General features: G+C 44.5%; 1 protein-coding gene across 2 annotated transcripts in view; it reads right to left on the reverse strand.

Annotated features, from left to right (window-relative positions):
- LOC147747316 (cytochrome P450 2J2-like) overlaps window positions 1-17311 on the reverse strand; it is a 417724-nt gene that overhangs the window by 390014 nt on the left and 10399 nt on the right. For both annotated transcript variants that reach the window (XM_086953140.1, XM_086953132.1), the window contains exon 2: window positions 8433-8595. In XM_086953140.1, the coding sequence (XP_086809266.1) occupies window positions 8433-8595 (163 nt within the window). The remainder of the gene's footprint in view (window positions 1-8432; window positions 8596-17311) is intronic.

Raw genomic sequence — 17311 nt, forward strand, 5'->3', positions numbered from 1 at the left:
CAGCACCCTGCCCCCAGCCACCCCTGCGTGTCTGCGGGTGTACTTTGGGTGCTCACTCGGATCCCCTTTTGCCCTGAACCTAACACCAGGAGCTTTGCTCCTTCAATCTTGTGGCCTACTCGTGAGCAGACACCAACCGGAGGCCCCTTATCCCCATTGCAAAAAATTGGGCCTCAGCACTCTGTACCCGGCCGCCCTAGTGCTGCGGAGGATGCTTTGAGAGTGCATCCTTGACCCTAAGGAAACCCTGGTTCTAACCCTAGAACATCAACTCCCAAACCCAAGTACTTACCTACAAACCGATAACGTAATTTCTCTCCATGGGAATACATACTGTTTTTCCTTGAAAATTGTAGTGTTGAGTTGGTTTTGTATGAGATCTTGATAAACTGCATATATCTAAAAAATGCTTTTATTTTCTCTAGGAAATGTCCCAGTGTGATATCTAGGCGTATCACACTGAGTAGAAAAAGAAATCCATAAAGTAATCTAAAAAGTTATCAAAAGTAATCTAACAGTAATTTCAACTGTATTCAAAGCATTTACAAACCTGTAACAAAGTCATTTTTATTCAGCTTGTATTGTATTGTTCAACCTGCCTTGAAAAGTACCATTTACACTTACCTTTGCCAGGCTTGCTTGGTTCTAGAAAATACATTTAGCTAAATCATATTTTTATACAAGCAAATTTGGTCTAAGTTCAGTCTGTGAGTGTGTGACATCATTTGCTGATTGAGTGTGTAAAACAAATGATTAACACTACCCTCTGATAAAGCCTTACTGCTCACCCACTCTACCACAAATAGAGAGTAAGGTGCTATCTACTTTTACCTCTGCCTACCTTTGGTGTTCTACTGGACTCAGTGCACTCTATACCTCATTTTGGTACAGTATATACACAGAGCCAGCTTTCTACATGACGTGGTTTTTCAGATAGGCCAGGCCCATGTTTTGTAATGGTTTCAATGTGTGGGTGAGAAGCTCGAACTGTGCACACTTAAGTATCGGGAGCCACTGGAGCAGGTGTGGTAAGATATGTGTTCTGCGTGGAAGGCTGAGGATGAGTCTGGCCTCTGCGTTATGACTGGTTTGCAGTCTTTAGTCTTTTGGTGATACGGTTTAAGTTTCCAGCGCAGTGAGTTTCCATAGACCAGCCTGCTGATACTGAGGGCATGGGTGACCTTCCTTCTGGTGTCACTCTAGAGCCATTTGAAATTTTTCCTCAGCATCTTCACTGTGTGGAAGCAAGATGTGGTGGTAGTGTTGACCTGGGGAAACATGTCTCGCTTGTTGCCGATGGCGATCTGAAGATTTCTTACTTTTCAGCTTTGGGCAGAAGTGGGTCCGCAGTCGGCTGACCACCATGTGGAGTCCACGGAGAGAGGTGCTTTTCCCAAAGATCACTACTTCTATCATTTCTGAGTTCAGTTTGAGACAGTTGGTCTTCCTCCAGGTCGCTATTTTAGACATGAACATAGAAAACTTGTTCACAGTCCTAAGATTTTTCCCCGAGATGGACAGTATTAGCTGTGTGGCCGTGGCATAGGGAAGAACATTGATAATGTGTGCAGATGATCTTGGCCAGTGGGGTCATATAAACGTTGAAGAGGGTTGGACTGAGTGATGAGCCTTGAGGTACTTTGTAGATGAGTTTTCGGGTTTGAGAGGAGTACAGGGTCAGAATGACTGTCCTGGTTCTGCCTATCAGGAAGGAGTAGATCTAGCAGGGGGTCGGTCTTTGAATGCAAATGTTCTGCAGCCATTTGATGAGTATGGGGTCTAAAACAGTGTCAAATGCTGACAAGAGGTCCATTTGGAGGAGGGCCACTGTTTCTTTGTAGCTGTTTTTGCTGGCGTTGATGTGACCTGTGAGGGCTACTCACTTTGTGTTCCCGATATGTTAGTGGGAGCACCGCAGGGCAGATTTGAAGATGTTATTGTACACAGTTTCTTGGCTATATCTCCATTTGCATTCCAGTTGCTTGCAGTGCCATCTCATCATCCTGAGTTCTTCAGTGTTACAGTTGGCTTGTGTTGGTGTTCTTGTGGTTTTGCAGTGCCGGAGAGCTGCCCTCGAGCACAGGTGGTGATCCAGTCATTCAAGAATTTCTTGTCTTCTGCTTGGTTGCCTGTTTGCTCAGGACAGTGCTTGGAGAGGGCAGTAGCCCAATCCTTCTCTGTTCTTCCAGCAGCAGCAAGCAAGTCCCGAGATGGTAAGTCTTCTATGCTATCGGAAGGTGATGTTGCAGCTAATTTGGGCATGGTTTGGCCAGGTGATGGGAGATGGTTTGTTGACTGTGATGTTGCTGAAGGGGGTAAAAACAGGATCCAGAAGGTATTCAGTGGTGTGAATGGGTTGAGACACATGTTGTATGAGGCCGAAGTTCATGAGGCTTTCGAACATGGTGACTGAGTTGGGAGACAATGAGGTCTCCTTGGTGAAAGTTCAAGGCCCCCAAGGGGAGGTGCTCGAGTTGTTGACAAGGGGTGTGGTGAAGTCTGTGATGTTACTGCCTTAGTTGGTACGGGATTCTGGTGATCTGCAGACGGGCGTTCCACACAGGGCGGAGGTGGCTGTGATTTGCAGCTTGAAAGTGAGGTGCTCTATGTGCGAGTTGCAGTGGCAGCATAGATGGTGCACCTTATATTTTCTTTGAATACAATTGCAATTCCTCCTCCAGGCTTGCGTTGTCCGTCTTGTCTGATAATCTTGTAACCAGTGGAATATGGCTGTGTGGAAGATGGGTTAAGCCAGGTTTCCATAAGGAATAGCGGGTGGTGATATTTTTCAGTAGGTCCCATACTGCCGTAGCATGTTACTGAGCATTGGGGAGTCGGTGGTGGCTGGTTCGAACGTGCTTGGCGGGTGGGGTGCTGGTTGCTGTTAGTGCGGGTTTTGTGGGTCCTGGGATAGTAGGATTGAGAGTTCATGTGAATCTGCAGGAGGTGCGGAATGACAGCAGAGCGGCGAGCAGCGCCCAGGTTTGAGGGAGTGGAAGACTGCGGTGGGGGAGCATTGGGTAAGTGGAGGACCAGGGTTACGGGCACCGTAAAAGCACAAACATGTTTAGATGGGCTTTCTTTTGGTGCACCTACAGTGCCAGCACTGTGTCTGAACTGCGACTGCCATTAAGTAGGTCCTGGAATTCGGGAGGAAGGCAGGGTGTTGTGTGGTGCACGAGGGAGAGAAAGGCCTGAGAGGTGGGAAAGTAGGAGAGTAGGAGGAGGGAAAGGATAGTGGTGCTGGGGGAGAGAAAGGAAGGGATGTATGGGCATAGGCAGGGGAAACAGAAAAAATGGCACAAACAGGGCAGAAAACGGAAAGTCACACAAAGGTGAGCAAAACAAGTAAGAACGCAAGGCAGAAAGACAAAAGACAAAAAAGGTACAGAGTGTAAATAGAAAACAGACATATAAGAAATAAAACAATAGGGGGAGAAGGACAAATAAGGCACAGAGAGAAAATGGAATGCAGGCATGAATATGACAAACAATAGGGGCAGAAAGACAAATGAGGCACAGAGAGCAAATTGAAAATGGGTACATAAGAGAAAACAATGGTGGTCAGAAACGGGTTCATAAAGACAGTTAAGATACAAAGAACTAATAGAAATGGGCGCAAAAGAGACAAACAACTGGAGCAGAAAGACAAATAGGCACAAAGAGCAAATAGAAGTAGGCACAAAAGAGAAAACAACTGTGGCCAGAAAAGAGAAAGGCGCCAGAACAAGATGCTCGAGTGAGAGAGAGGAGATCAAGCGAGAATGAGAGAGAGAGCATGAGAGGGTGTGAGAGAGAACAGACAGGAGTGGAGCAAGCCAGTAGTCTCACTAGCCTGGTCTGTGAGAGATATCCCTGGTCGGAGGAGCCAGGCGGAAATAAGTCCATGGGCGGCGACTGGGGCTATCAAGCTGCTTCCAATGGGATAGAATCCTGACAGTTAGTTTCTTCCAGATCTACTAAACTTATTGGGGAAAACATGATTTTTGCCATTGAAAAGTATGCTATGTGTACATTAAGTCAAATGAAAAACATAGTTTAGAATTGCTTGATAAAATATGCCCCCATCCTAGTTACCTTTTTCCAGCCTAGCAGAACCGTCTTGCCATTTGCTACCACTGGATTATATTAAAACCAACAGGTCCCTTGTCTTCAGGATTAGGCATATTAAGGAGCATATGAGTTCTCTTATCCATTCCTCAGAAAAAAAAACTTCTAAAAAGCCAGGTTTTGTACCCTTCCTAAACTGAAAGGATTTGGGTATCTGAGTAAGGTGTGGCATTACACAACAAGGTGCCTGTTATGAGGGGAATTCTCAGTTTAGATGATTTCCAAATTGTGTCTCAGGACTTTTATGGTTTGAAAAACTGGATTCTGACTTACAGTTCAGTGGTAACTGGAAATCCTAAAAAAGTTTAAGGCAATTCTAAATACTGAGGAGAATCTACCAGCTGAATTTTTTTCATCATAAGGACAGTACTGTGGAGGAAATTTTGCCGATGGCCTCCACTTCCTATTGAGCATATGCTCCAAAAATATTGAGAATTTTGAGTCACCACCAAGCTCCAAATCCGGCCTTAGTTGTGTTACTGGTGGCTTTTATTAAACACAAATTATTTGACTTAACTGATGAGGCTTTGTATACCAGTGTTAAAGTATTAAATTGGACGTGTCCCTGAAAGGTTGCTTCTCCAAGCTCTGGCTCACTTAGGGAGAACACTGCACTACTCAGTATTGTGATTTCCATCAGAATGTTCTCAGTACATTCTTTGTTTTTCATGATGAAAGCACAAAGTTGCTCACATAGTCACACAGATAACGATTACATCAAATTGACATTCTAAATCTTGGCTCTTCAAACTTTTTTTCTCTAGCTCCCCCTCAACCCCTCCCCAAAGCAAAAAGTTTGAAGTTGGGCCCCTCTCCAAAACTTTATGGCAAGGTTTTGGGGAGCGAGAAGGCTGATCGCAGGGAGCAGGACTATGGGATCATTTTAGGGGTACTTTTCTTTAGCTCGTAATCCACACTTTGGCCCTCATTGGGATGGCGGGCGGATTGCCCCCACCAGGCTGGCGGTAGCCACCCCCGGCCTGGCGGGGGCAATCCGCCTGCCATCCGCTCCCAAATGACCCCCAGCCATATTAAGATGGCTGGGGGGGTCCGTGGCAGACGGAAAGACCGTCCGACGCTTTTCCGCCCCGTTCGCCTTGGGACCAGGATGGAAAAGGTTTAATATGGTGGCGGTGTCTTGCAGACACCGCCAGCCATATTAGCATGGGCATTTTCCAATGCCTTTCCGTGGCGGGAAAGGCATGCGGAGACACCCTGCGGGGGTCTGTTGCAGGGTCCCAGGGACTCCGGGGGGTGGGGTTACACATGGGGGGTACCTATGGTACCCCCCAGTATTTCAAAGTACAATGTGGCAGGCACCGCGCGGTGCCTGTAACGTTGTGCTTTGTAATGCACAACATCTTTAGCTTTCAGCACCACCCGCCGCAATGCTAAAGATACAGGATGCACCCGCCACTGTGGCGGGCGCATCCTAATTCCCCCAACGGGACCACCGCCCTTAAGGCGGGCGGTCCCTACATATGACAGGATGGCGGGTGGACAAGGTCCGCCCGTCATCCTAATACGCCCCTAAATGTAAGACATAAAAAAGCAGGTGCATCAAACAAAAACAGAATTAACCCAAAACACTATTACCTATAATTGATGTGCTATGGGCAAGATTGTAACTCCACCTGCTGCACTAATGGTGCCTGTATCCCTGATAAGCAGGCTACCTCCTCTTCTTCTTCTTTTCACTCCATCCCCATCATTCCTGACCATCACGTTAATCTTGAAACAAGCTCTGTCTCTTTCTGAAGAAACAAATTAGATACTTGTGCCAAAAAGGTGCCATCTGCACTAAAGCTAGCAAGGAAAATGAGCGCTGTACCCACTTTTTATGGTTAAACATTCATAATTGTGCTACAGTGAGCCTCTCGGGCCCTGCTACTGCCTTGCAAAGCAAGCTGTCACCTCTAATTTAATAACATGGGCTCCCATCTCTCATCGTCCCTCTCATCTATCTGATCCCCAAATCATATTTTCCTCTGCTTCAGCAGGCTGTCTTACTCTGTCCACTCAACGGGGCTATCACTTCTAAGTCAGATGCCCAAAGTAGGCTTCTTGTTGTTTCGTGGAAAAAAAACACAAACAAAAACATGTCTAGCCCCCCTCTTCCGTTATTGCTTGGGCCCTGTTCGGTGCGCAGCAATGGCGGCCTGGCCTCTAGTGCCACCAAAGAAAACACACCCCACATCCCTTTTGAGACATAGTAAGACTGCCATACTGCGGTCCAGTGGCCACTCACTGAGGCTAGTGGGATGGGCTCCTGTGCTCTATAATAGAGAGAGAGGGATAGAGAATTAAAGAAGAAACATGCCTTCTCACCAGGGTGCCTGCTACCTGAAAGGAATGTAAAAGTGTGTAAATTGTTTATCACCCAAAATACTGCGTTTGGAGGCAGTATAAGTTTTAAACAATAGGCATCACTTGAAGCTCATTGTGACAAATATTAATTCTTTTTGAGAGGTAATATATGTGTCCATTAAAAGGGTATGCTCAGACGTGAGTCCCTTGCTCACTTTGCCACTGGATTAAAGCAAGCCGGGCTGAAGACGGCTGGAATGCCAGAAACCGGTCCTCGGAAGCTTGTTTCCGGTCCAGGGAAGACATGGCTTGGCAGTTCGGGCTGGACTGTTCCCATGAGGCGCAGGGTCAGACTGATTTGCATATAGCCATGTCTGAACTGGGGTGGCAGAGTGGGTTAAAGAACGGTGATGGATTAAACCCAGATCTTTTGACTGGGTGTGAGTGTTTGATTGATTCAGATGCTCCGTCCATCACCACCACCGTCTGTACCGCGTCCATTAAAAGGAGTGCGCCCTTTTAATGGACATATAATTATACAATTCACTATTCCTCACAGTACCAATCAAGATTTAATTCTGCGACTCTCTGCCCAGACACACAGACATAGATATGCAGTGTTTGCATTACCGAACTGAAGGTTTTATAAGGTAAACTGTATGTTTCTCTTTGACTAGTTCAACTTGAATTTATTTTTTATTTGAGGGTTGTGCTTATTACTTTTTATTCAGTTACCCAAAGTGGGAAAAAAACAATAAAATGATGAACATTTTCTTCTTTTTAACCACGTCTATGATCCCGTGTTCAGACTCACTGACTCTGCCGCATGCCACTCAGTAGTACAGTTCCCACGCTCTTTTAACATGTTTAGCGCGGCGCAAAATCTGCATGGCTGCGGGCGTTCCATTGCGTGGGCGGGGACCGCGTCGGCCAACGCACGTGCGCTGCACTACCGAGGACGGCCGTTGGCCGACGGCAGCAACCAAGGGGTTAATACACTTCAACTGCTGCATGTAGACAAAGACAGCCTGGAAACGAACCTCTCGCGCATCCAGAATATCTTCATTTGCAAATAATTTCAGACTTATTTGCGCCCAGCGCTCCCCTTCCCAGAAGACATCAGAGGGGAGACTCACAGAGTGTAAGACATCTATTCTAAATAGAATGATACAACAAACTGGTTTGTGACATTTAATGAGAGTATAATGAATAATTAAATATCAAGATAAAATGTAAATATAAGCATGAAAATAACCACTTTAATAAACAAGCGTTTGCAATGCAATAAGTCTTGCATTTACAATAGTTGGAGCTATTGGCATTGTAAATGACAATGCCTTTTATTTTGTGTTGTTTTGAAAAGAGATAAATAAAAGCCATTGTCATTTACAATGCCAATAGCTTAAACTCTCGCAAATGCAAGACCTATTGCATTGCAAATGCATGACAAAAAAATAAAAAAAGTGTTAGGAGAGAGCATGTCATGGCTGCAACAGCAGGCAGGACAAAGCTATTTGAGAAAATAGTGCTCGGAGGCTGTAATTAACACCTACCAAGTAACAACACACGTAACAGGGGTTGTTGCCATGGGAGGTTACAAAATGAGGCGGTAATAAGGAGGGACAACTAAGCACAGCTTACAGTGGACAATGACACAAGCCAATGAAAAATATGGGTGAAGAGTGGGCGGAGCTTCAAGTCCCTACCTGAATACAAAATGCTTCGCAGAAGCGGCTGTGGGTGTTAATGATAATCTTGGCGTAAATGGCAGTTAGTCTCAAAATACTTTATTGATTCACAATGCGTTGCTTATAAGATAGTATGTTTATAAATTACATGTATTTAAAGGATATTAGAAATTCGCAGATATGCAGAAAATACCACAAATGTTCATTGTACTTAAACTCAGGCTTGAGATACTCTTGGTGATGATTAAAATCAAAGTGCATTTATTAAAAGCTCTTAATATTTAAAAAATGACTGACTAATCGTCAACCAGATAAAATAAAACTTACCATATTCTTTCGATACGTTGTAGATGATAGGAACATGTGGTCGATCTGCAAAAATGTCACCTTGTTGAAAAAAGGCTTCCTTAATAGTCTGCAATCCACTCAACGTGACTAATCTTAAACTCCCCATGTCTGTAGTGAAAATATCGCCATACTTTTCTGAAAGCTGAAAAATATTTTAGTAAGTATGATGGTTTATGGGTAAAGATTAAGTATAATGGCTCTGCACCATTGATGACCTGTTTACATCAAGGGTAGACATTTGCATTTTATTGGATCGCCCTCAGTTACAGCCCATATTATAAAATGACCAATACAGTCCCTCTTGTGCTAACTCACTTTGGCATTGATTTCTGCTCCCAAAAGTAGGCATGGTGTCAAGGACAGTAATGTTAAAATAGATGGCAGCTATCGGAATGGTGGACAGGCATGCTTTGGGGAGTGCACTAGACTGGGAGCTCCACAGCACTTTCTAATGACTGGGGACTGCACCACACAGGATTTACTGTCTGATGAGGCATGGCTGACTAAATAAGCCAAAGGTGGGACTGCTCATTACTATTTGCAGCAGCGTAGTTTGGCTAGTAAGACGGGGGGTGGTGACCTTCAGATTTTTCCAACAATCTTGCCGCCATATAATGTTGATCATTCTATGAGAAGCAGCGCTTGATGAAGGTTTAAAGACCAGTGGAATGAGAGAGATTTGATTATGAGGGGTTACTTAAAACACAGTATTATAACCATGTTTGAGTGAATATTTAAATATCCCAGGTGAAATGCAACAGACATCTCACCGTACCCGACTGAAAGCTTCTATACCCAACTATTTTTAAATAATACATTTATTAGGGAGGTGTTAGACCTTGCCCTTTTGACAGGTTTATCCCCAAACTTCTTGATTTTTGCCTCCTATTTTTCTGATCCTGTTTTTGTTGGCTATAGGATTCTGGGCACTTTACCACTGCTGGTCAGTTCTAAAGTACATATGCTCTCTTTATAAATTGTGACAATGATTGGTTATCCATGATTGGCATATTTGATTTACTGGTAAATCCCTAGTAAAGTGCACGGTGTGTTCCAGGGCCTGTAAATCAAATGCTACTAGTGGGCTTGCAGCACTGGTTGAGCCAACAACATGAGTAGCCCTGTAAATGTATCTCAGATCTACTACCGTAGTGTCTGTGTGCGCAGTTGTGAACTGCCATGTTGTCCTGGCAAGTGCACCCACTTGCCAGGCCCAAACCTTCCCTTTCCTTCCATGTAATTCACCCCTAAGGCAAGACCAGGGTACCCTCATGGGGAGGGTGCAGTGTATGTGAAAGGTAGGACATTTAGTAGTGTGTGTGACATGTTCTGATAGTGAAATTCAGTGTATTTAATTTTTTACTGTTGAAAGGCAATCAGTCCCAAAGAGTTATAAATTGTGGTTTTACTGTACCATGTTTACATGTGTAACTTCACATGGGGACAAGATAGGAAAATGATGTTTGGACACTCTGAACTCAGAATTTATCAACACACCATTTCGGTAAAGGTGGTTTTTAAATCCTGTGTTTGAAAATGCCATTTTTACTTCACTGTTCTGTGTGCCTCTGGCTGTTTGTGTATTCGGCGTCTGGGTGACAGGAGCGGAGATGTGCAGTCACTGAGGGGGGTTGAGGTGTGCCCTACCTTGCCTGGGTGACTCAGCACAGGGCTGAATAGGCCTGGTCTGCATTTAGAGTAGTGGGAGGAGTGTTACTTACACCTGAATAGGCTGTGACTCCTTTTGCACAAAGCTGTTTCCGCCCCTGTGGTCATGCTGCACCAGTGAGTGCAGAACTGGTTTGGACTGGGTTCAGGGACCCTTGTCACAAAGAGAACAAAGACATTTTGGGGTATACGTATTAGACCTAAAACCACAGGACTTTAGATTACTTCCAGGAAAAAGAGGACCCTGCCAAGAAGAAGAGCAAAGGCGCTGCCTTTTCTGAGTGAGGGGTGGGTTGACCTGCAGTTGCTCGGTCTGTCTGTGGTGGTTGAAAAGGACTGACTCTTTTTGCCCTGCTGTTGTATTCTGCTTGGGATGGACTCTCCAATGGCTTGTGTGTGCTGGCCTCCTGTTGGAAGTCTCGGGGATACAAAAGACTTCAGGAAGAATCTTTGTTGGGTATCAAAGGAACCTGCTTAGAAGAAGGTCTGGGAACGGTTTGAGGAGCACTGCCCCAAGGTGTGTGGGGTAGGACGGCCTGCAGCTATTGCTTCTGTCTAGAGTAGGAGAAAGGACTGGACTGTTCTTTCACCAAGTGGCAGAACAGCGTGTGGTGAGTTCTGTATTGTCCAGCTTACAAGAAAACAAGTGCTGGGAAAGGTCTGCTTCTTTGAAACTCCCTGGGACTTTCACGTTATGGAAAATCTCCATCTTGCTTCTATGGTGTGTAGGATTACCGGGGGCCCTGGTTGCTGAAAAGCCCCCCTCTGCTTGTATTGTTGGGAAACCCCAGACACTTTACTGGCTGTGAAAAGAAAGTTGACTGGGTTGAACTTGCTGGGAAGCCCCCTTGTGCTCCCTTCATCATCAATCCTTTGTACACCCTTTGCTCAGCCACGGCGTGCAGCAACAGAGACACCGCCTGCCGTGCCAGATCGTGAGGAGCTTGGCACTGACCTAGGATACCCTGGGCGCTTTACTGGCTGTGAAAAGAAAGCCTCACGGGGCTGGACCTCTTGGGAAGCTGCCTCGCGCTTGCAGGATTGGAAACGACAGAGGCCGCAATCACCTGGCTGGATCTTGCGCGGCAGGAGGCCCCCCTCCGTTGTCCCTGGCAATCACGCAGGAGTGCCGAGGGAGCTGTGAGCAGCGGAGGCGTCCAGCCAGCTGCCTTAGTGACCACGACACAGTGGAGACATGTGTCCCAGCCGAATAGGGCCGAACCGCTGCGTGACTCTCGGGCATTAAGTGGAGCGAGCCACAGCTCCTCCCCTGGCGACACGGGCCCACTAGCGAGGCCCACGGACCAAACAGGAAAGAACGATGCATTTCACGCTGCAATTCAGGGAGCCCAGGAAAGTCCAGCTTGGCGCCTTCTGGCCCAGCACAGTTGCGGCCACTGCAGTACGTGGGCTAGTAGCCAGACAGCCTTCAGCCACAGCAAAGCACAGGAGCACTGTGTTCGGGGCACGGCACAGTGCAGGGCCCCAGTCAGGACCAACCGCATACACGCCTTCACCTGCCCTGCACCCAGGCCAGGTAGTTATGGGGTATATTACACGCTATGCCTCTGACAATTGCCTAGCAGGCAAACCACTTATGATTAGCACCTGCAGTCTCTTAGTAATTACTGTAATGAATGTACCATTTTGCCCATGATACTTGCCTGGTTGGCAGAGGCAATTGTGTTTTATGCCAGTGTGGGCTACATTTTGACATAAACTGCCAAGTGCTTTATGACCTATGTAATGTAGTGACAATGGCATGGTGGGCAAAGTGATTTGTGGCACCTTGTGGTTTATATATTCATTATTACAACAATAGCCTAGTGGCACAAGTGATTTTTGTAATTGTGGTCTACATGTGTTTTGACTTACTACCACGTGATTTATGACCTTATGTGCACCTTTATGACAATCAGCTAGTGGCCCAGCGATTTAGGTTCTGTGGTCTAAATGTGTTTTACATGCTATGCAGTGATTTAGGGTCTAATGTGTTTTTATATATATGCAATACAAAGGATATATTTTTGATATAATCTTGTGTGCAGTCTCTTTTGTGATGTGCCTAGTGCGTCACTGGTGTACGTGTGTTGCGCAAACGCTTTACACATTGCCTCTGGGATAAGCCTGACTGCTCTGCCAGAATACCAAGGGGTTGCGCAGGGGTTATCTTGAATGTGTAACTCCCTTACCCTGACTAGAGTGGTGGGTTCTGCTTGGCTTAGGTGTATTCCCTAGCCAAACAAAATTCCCATTTCTAACAGGGGGTGTAACACCCCAAACAGCCCCCCTGAGGTTATGCCCCTGACTGTTTGATTATGTGTGGTTGCATAACAGACTGATAAAGGGCTGCACAGCTTTGGATACAGTTAATTGCACCTCACTGTGTGTGGGTTTTGGTAAAATGTACTTCTGATAAAAATACATTTAGCTGCAGTTCCATTTAGCATGCAAGAGACTCCATATTTAAACCTTGTATTTGTGGCAACAAAAATTTTTTAGGAAACCTAGATCTGGAGATACACGGTAGGTTCCATCCCTTTGCATCCTTAGTGGGAAGCCTTTAGGGCCTTCATCATAATCACTAATTTACATTTGGGGATAGCAGCAACAACCCCATTAAAACAACAAGTGCTTGCTCAAGCCTAAAGCACATATCTAAGTGGATATTGAGCCTTGGCACCTTTTACCAGTGGTGAGCCTAGATACCTAAGGACAGGGCCAGTTCTATGATTTTTGGGGCCACGGGCAAAGGGGAATTTGCGAGGCCCCTCTAATTTACATAAGTGACACCTTCAGGGCTCCAGAAGCTGCTTTGTGGAGACTCATCTTATGCCACAGCTCCTCCTCTCAGCCTCCTACAAGCACCTTTTTTTACAGCTCCTATCGGGCTGAATGTTTGAGATTTGTTTGTAGGCTGAGTGTTAAAACTGTGGGGATGCTAAAGTGTTGACAATGGGCGCCCCGCAGTGTCTCTGAATGGGCAGCCTGGCAGGAGGCCTAATTGCAGGACAAACCTGCAAAATGTGTTTAGTTGCTACTGGGACAAGAGGAAGAGTCCCCCTCCCCCAGGCCTTCCAACAACATCCCTGAGGGCCCCTCCATTGGGTCCAAGTGTTACAAGGCATCTTTCTTTTAATTGGATTGGCAGAGGTACATAAAAACTGGTGGTGTGTTACACGTGTGCGGGCCCCATGCTGGTAGGCTTAGTTTGAGGCCCTGGGCAACTGCCCACACTGCTTATGCCTTGCACCTCCCCTGCCTAAGGAAGGCTTTCTGCCATAACAAACCTGTAAAGAACAACTACAAAATGGTAGAGTGACTGAACTTCTGCAACCGTCACCAATATGCCCAAGGAAGGCTAGCTGCTAACACAAACTGGTAAATAACAACTACAAAATGGTACAGTGACTGAACTTCTGCAATCCTCACCAATATACCTAAGGAAGGCTAGCTGCCAACACAAACCTGTAAAGAACAACTACAAAATAGTAAGGTGACTGAACTTCTGCAATCCTCACCAATATACATAAGGAAGGCTAGCTGCCATAAAAAAACTATAAAGAACAACTACAAAATGATGAAGTGCCTGAACTTCTGCAATCCTCACCAATATACCTTATGCCTAAGGAAGGCTAGCTGCCACACCAAACCTGTAAAGAACAACTACAAAACGGTTAGGTGACTGAAATTCTGCAATCCTCAGCAATGTTATCACCACTAAGAGTTGCTTTTCAAGATCTATTATAATAAATCGGATTATTTTGATCATGGTGACAATAGATGCACTTTATTGACAGCACAAGTAAGACTGAAAGTATCAGTTTGGGTGTGCAAACGTCTCTGTAAACTTCCAAATGTATGTTTTAATTTGGATATACCTGTACTTCTCCCAGTACTTTTTTCATGTCATACTCTGATAGTAGTGGATTCTGAACATGCGCTCAAATCTTGCAGAAACACTCAATGACCCATTTACACCCACAGTAAAGACACAAGTGCAAATATCACTCTCAACTAAAATACCCACCAACCTAGGACCCTTCATATTGGCATAAGGAACCCTACTATACCACTATAGAAGAGATGATGTGAGCTACAATTAATGACTGTGATAGCAGGAGTTATTTCCACACGTGCGGATTTCTGCAGCACACATAGAAAGAGTAAAACACCTCTCATGATTGTTTTAGTGCAGGAAGGTGTCCCTCCTGCCTAAAAACAACCTTTCCAAGAACACAGACACCCGTGCACCATGGTTCAAGGTGAGCCTGCATTGGTTCATGGTGCCTAATTGTGCCAGCACTGGCCAGAGGCGCAACTAGAGTGAAATTTCAGGGGTGGGGGGGCTAATTCTTCTAGCAATCGGCAGAGTGAAGATGCCAGGGCTCTGAGAAGGGGTGAAAGAACAGCAAAGACTTGTTAACAAGTAAATGCTCTTTTAAAGACCTGTGAAGTACTTGGGTGCAGCTTTGTGTGTGCCCGGGAAGCTGTCTCAGCCCGGGCTGACACACGACGAGGGGGGGGGAGGCTGCAGCCCTTTGAGCCCTATGGGCGTTGCGCGTCTGGCTCTGGCTGAAGCTTATCTTGTGAATACAGTGCATTCCTGCAGTTTCAAATTGACAGAAATAGCCAAGGCCGTAGATGAGGCTCTCAGCGTTGCTGGCATTTTGGGAACAACAGGTGGGCAGAGAAGGAAAAGGACTAAGTGTTTTCTTTCTTGCCAGAGAAGACAAGGACAGTGTCAACTTCTGCTCTGCTGCTGGCAGCTGCCCCCGCCACTCTTTCTTCCTCTTATTCCCTTGTTGTCTAGCTACTCCTCACTTACTGAAAACCATGGCTTCAAGAAACGGTTCTCACGCTCTCTTTCCTCCTTTCGTTTACTTGTTCCCTGGTGAAATGCATCCAAAAAAGAAAAATAATTTTGCCTGAAATGTTTTTTACTGACATTTTTCTAAGTGCAGCCTCAGAAATAAAAGGTTCAAATATGAAAAAAAAGAAAATACTAAATAAAGGAAGACATATGGCCCCATCAGGATGGCGGGCGGAACGCCCCCGCCAGGCCGGCGGTAGCACCGCCCGCCGCAATGTTGAAAATAAAGGATGCCCCCGCCACTGTGGCGGGTGCATCCTAATTGCCCCCATTGGTCCCCCGCCCTTATGGCGGGTGGTCCCTTTAACTGTGAGGATGGCGGGCGGATGATGCCCATAGTCTATGCAAAGTGGTCAGAATGATTTGTCGCATGCAAACACTTTAGCGTCAGTATACAGAGTTTGACAGTGAAGCGGTACTTCTGTTTTAGCTTTTTTTTTAACAGCATCGTTTTCTTAGGGTGTGGAAGTGCATCAATCTTGGAGGTACTGCAGTGCCTGATTGATGGGTGGATTGGAAAACAAAACGTGTACCGCAGCTCTATGTTCACAGATGTGGTCTTTTTACCATACTGCTTAGGTTTTGTAAGAGTATAAGCACTGGACCTTGAAATGGGTCCTTGTAGTCCTGCCCCTAACTTTTCAGGCAAGAGCACTCACAAAATTCCTGAATAGTGAGTGTAAAAGCATTAAAGTAACCGAATGTCTGACAAATATCGAAAGACAAAAAATATCGGAGCAATAATATCGATGTCAACAATATCGACAGCCTATCTACAACAAGGTTAGTACAAAAATATCGGGGAAAAAATGTCGATGTCAAAAATATCTTTTTTTTTTTAATTTTGTTTTTTTAAATTAGTATTTTTTTTAAATAAATTAAATAATACTTACAAATATAATAAACATCGCTAAAAATATTTTATAATATTTTAAATTAATAAGTAATATATATAATTTTAAATTAATAAGTAATATATATAATTTACTAAGAAAAATTATTTAAACATAATATATATACTTACTTAATAATCAGTTTTAATAATTATTTTAATAAGTCATAAATAATTTAAAATATTATAAATTACAAATTCATCTATACACATAAAATATTAACATAAATAAAAATTAAATAACTATGGAAAACAAATTAAATGTACTTTTCATATTTTTTAAATGTATTATATTCTACACTAGCTTACCCGTTGCGCGTTGCTACTATCTCAGAAGAAAGTAAATTCAAGGAAACTCGTTATGATAACATTAAATTTACATTTTGTCATTGTTATTGAAACTTATTCATTTTATTTTTGAAAACATTTCTAAGTGTGGCTTGAGCAGTGCGTCCCCGATTGGCTTCCAATCTTGATTCTGGTTGCTTGTTCGTTTGAGAAGAACGGGCTTGAGCAGTGCGTACTCGATAGGCTTCCAATCTTGGTTCTCGTTGCTCGTTCGTTTGAGAATTACGGGCTTGAGCAGTTTGTATTCATACAGCTTCTAATCTTGCTTCCCGTTGCTCGTCTGTTTCTGAAGCTCATAATGCCTTTTTCTTTTGTGCTTCTGATGTAGATTGACCAATCGATTTCCGTTTGGGGGTCATAATTGTCGACGATGCTCGCAAATTTTCTGTCTATTTCAGTATTCGAACGATTATGAGGGCCCTGGGGGCCGACTTTTGAAAAAGAAATTGACAGAAACCTTCGCGGGAGTGTACTCAACAACTTCCCAAAGTTTCATGGCGATCGGATGAATGCGGTAGTAATGCATAAAGGACAAACATACAGACAGACATACTTTCGTTTTTATATATATAGATTAGCTAAAACAGTACAAAAATATTAAATAACAGAGGGAATAAAATACTATTACAACTCCAAAAAAAACAACAGTAACTAAAATGTTGGATAGCGTAGGGGGAGAAATTACTATTGCCACTCCAAAAAGTGCAACAGTAGGGAAAACTTTGGATAGCGTAGGGGTAAAAATTACTATTCCTACTCCAAAGAGTGCAACAGTAGGGAAAGTGTTGGATAGCGTAGGGGTAAAAATTACTATTCCCACTCCAAAGAGTGCAACAGTAGGGAAAGTGTTGGATAGCGTAGGGGTAAAAATTACTATTCCCAATCCAGAGAGTGCAACAGTAGTGAAAGTGTTGGATAGCGTAGGGGTGAAAATTACTATTCCAACTCCAGAGAGTGCAACAGTAGAGAAAGTGTTGGATAGCGTAGGAGTAAAAATTACTATTCCAACTCCAGAGAATGCAACAGTAGGGAAAGTGTTGGATAGCATAGGGGTAAAAATTACTACTCCCACTCCAG

Source organism: Lissotriton vulgaris, chromosome 1_1 (genome assembly GCF_964263255.1).
Source record: "Lissotriton vulgaris chromosome 1_1, aLisVul1.2, whole genome shotgun sequence".
NCBI lineage: Eukaryota > Metazoa > Chordata > Amphibia > Caudata > Salamandridae > Lissotriton > Lissotriton vulgaris.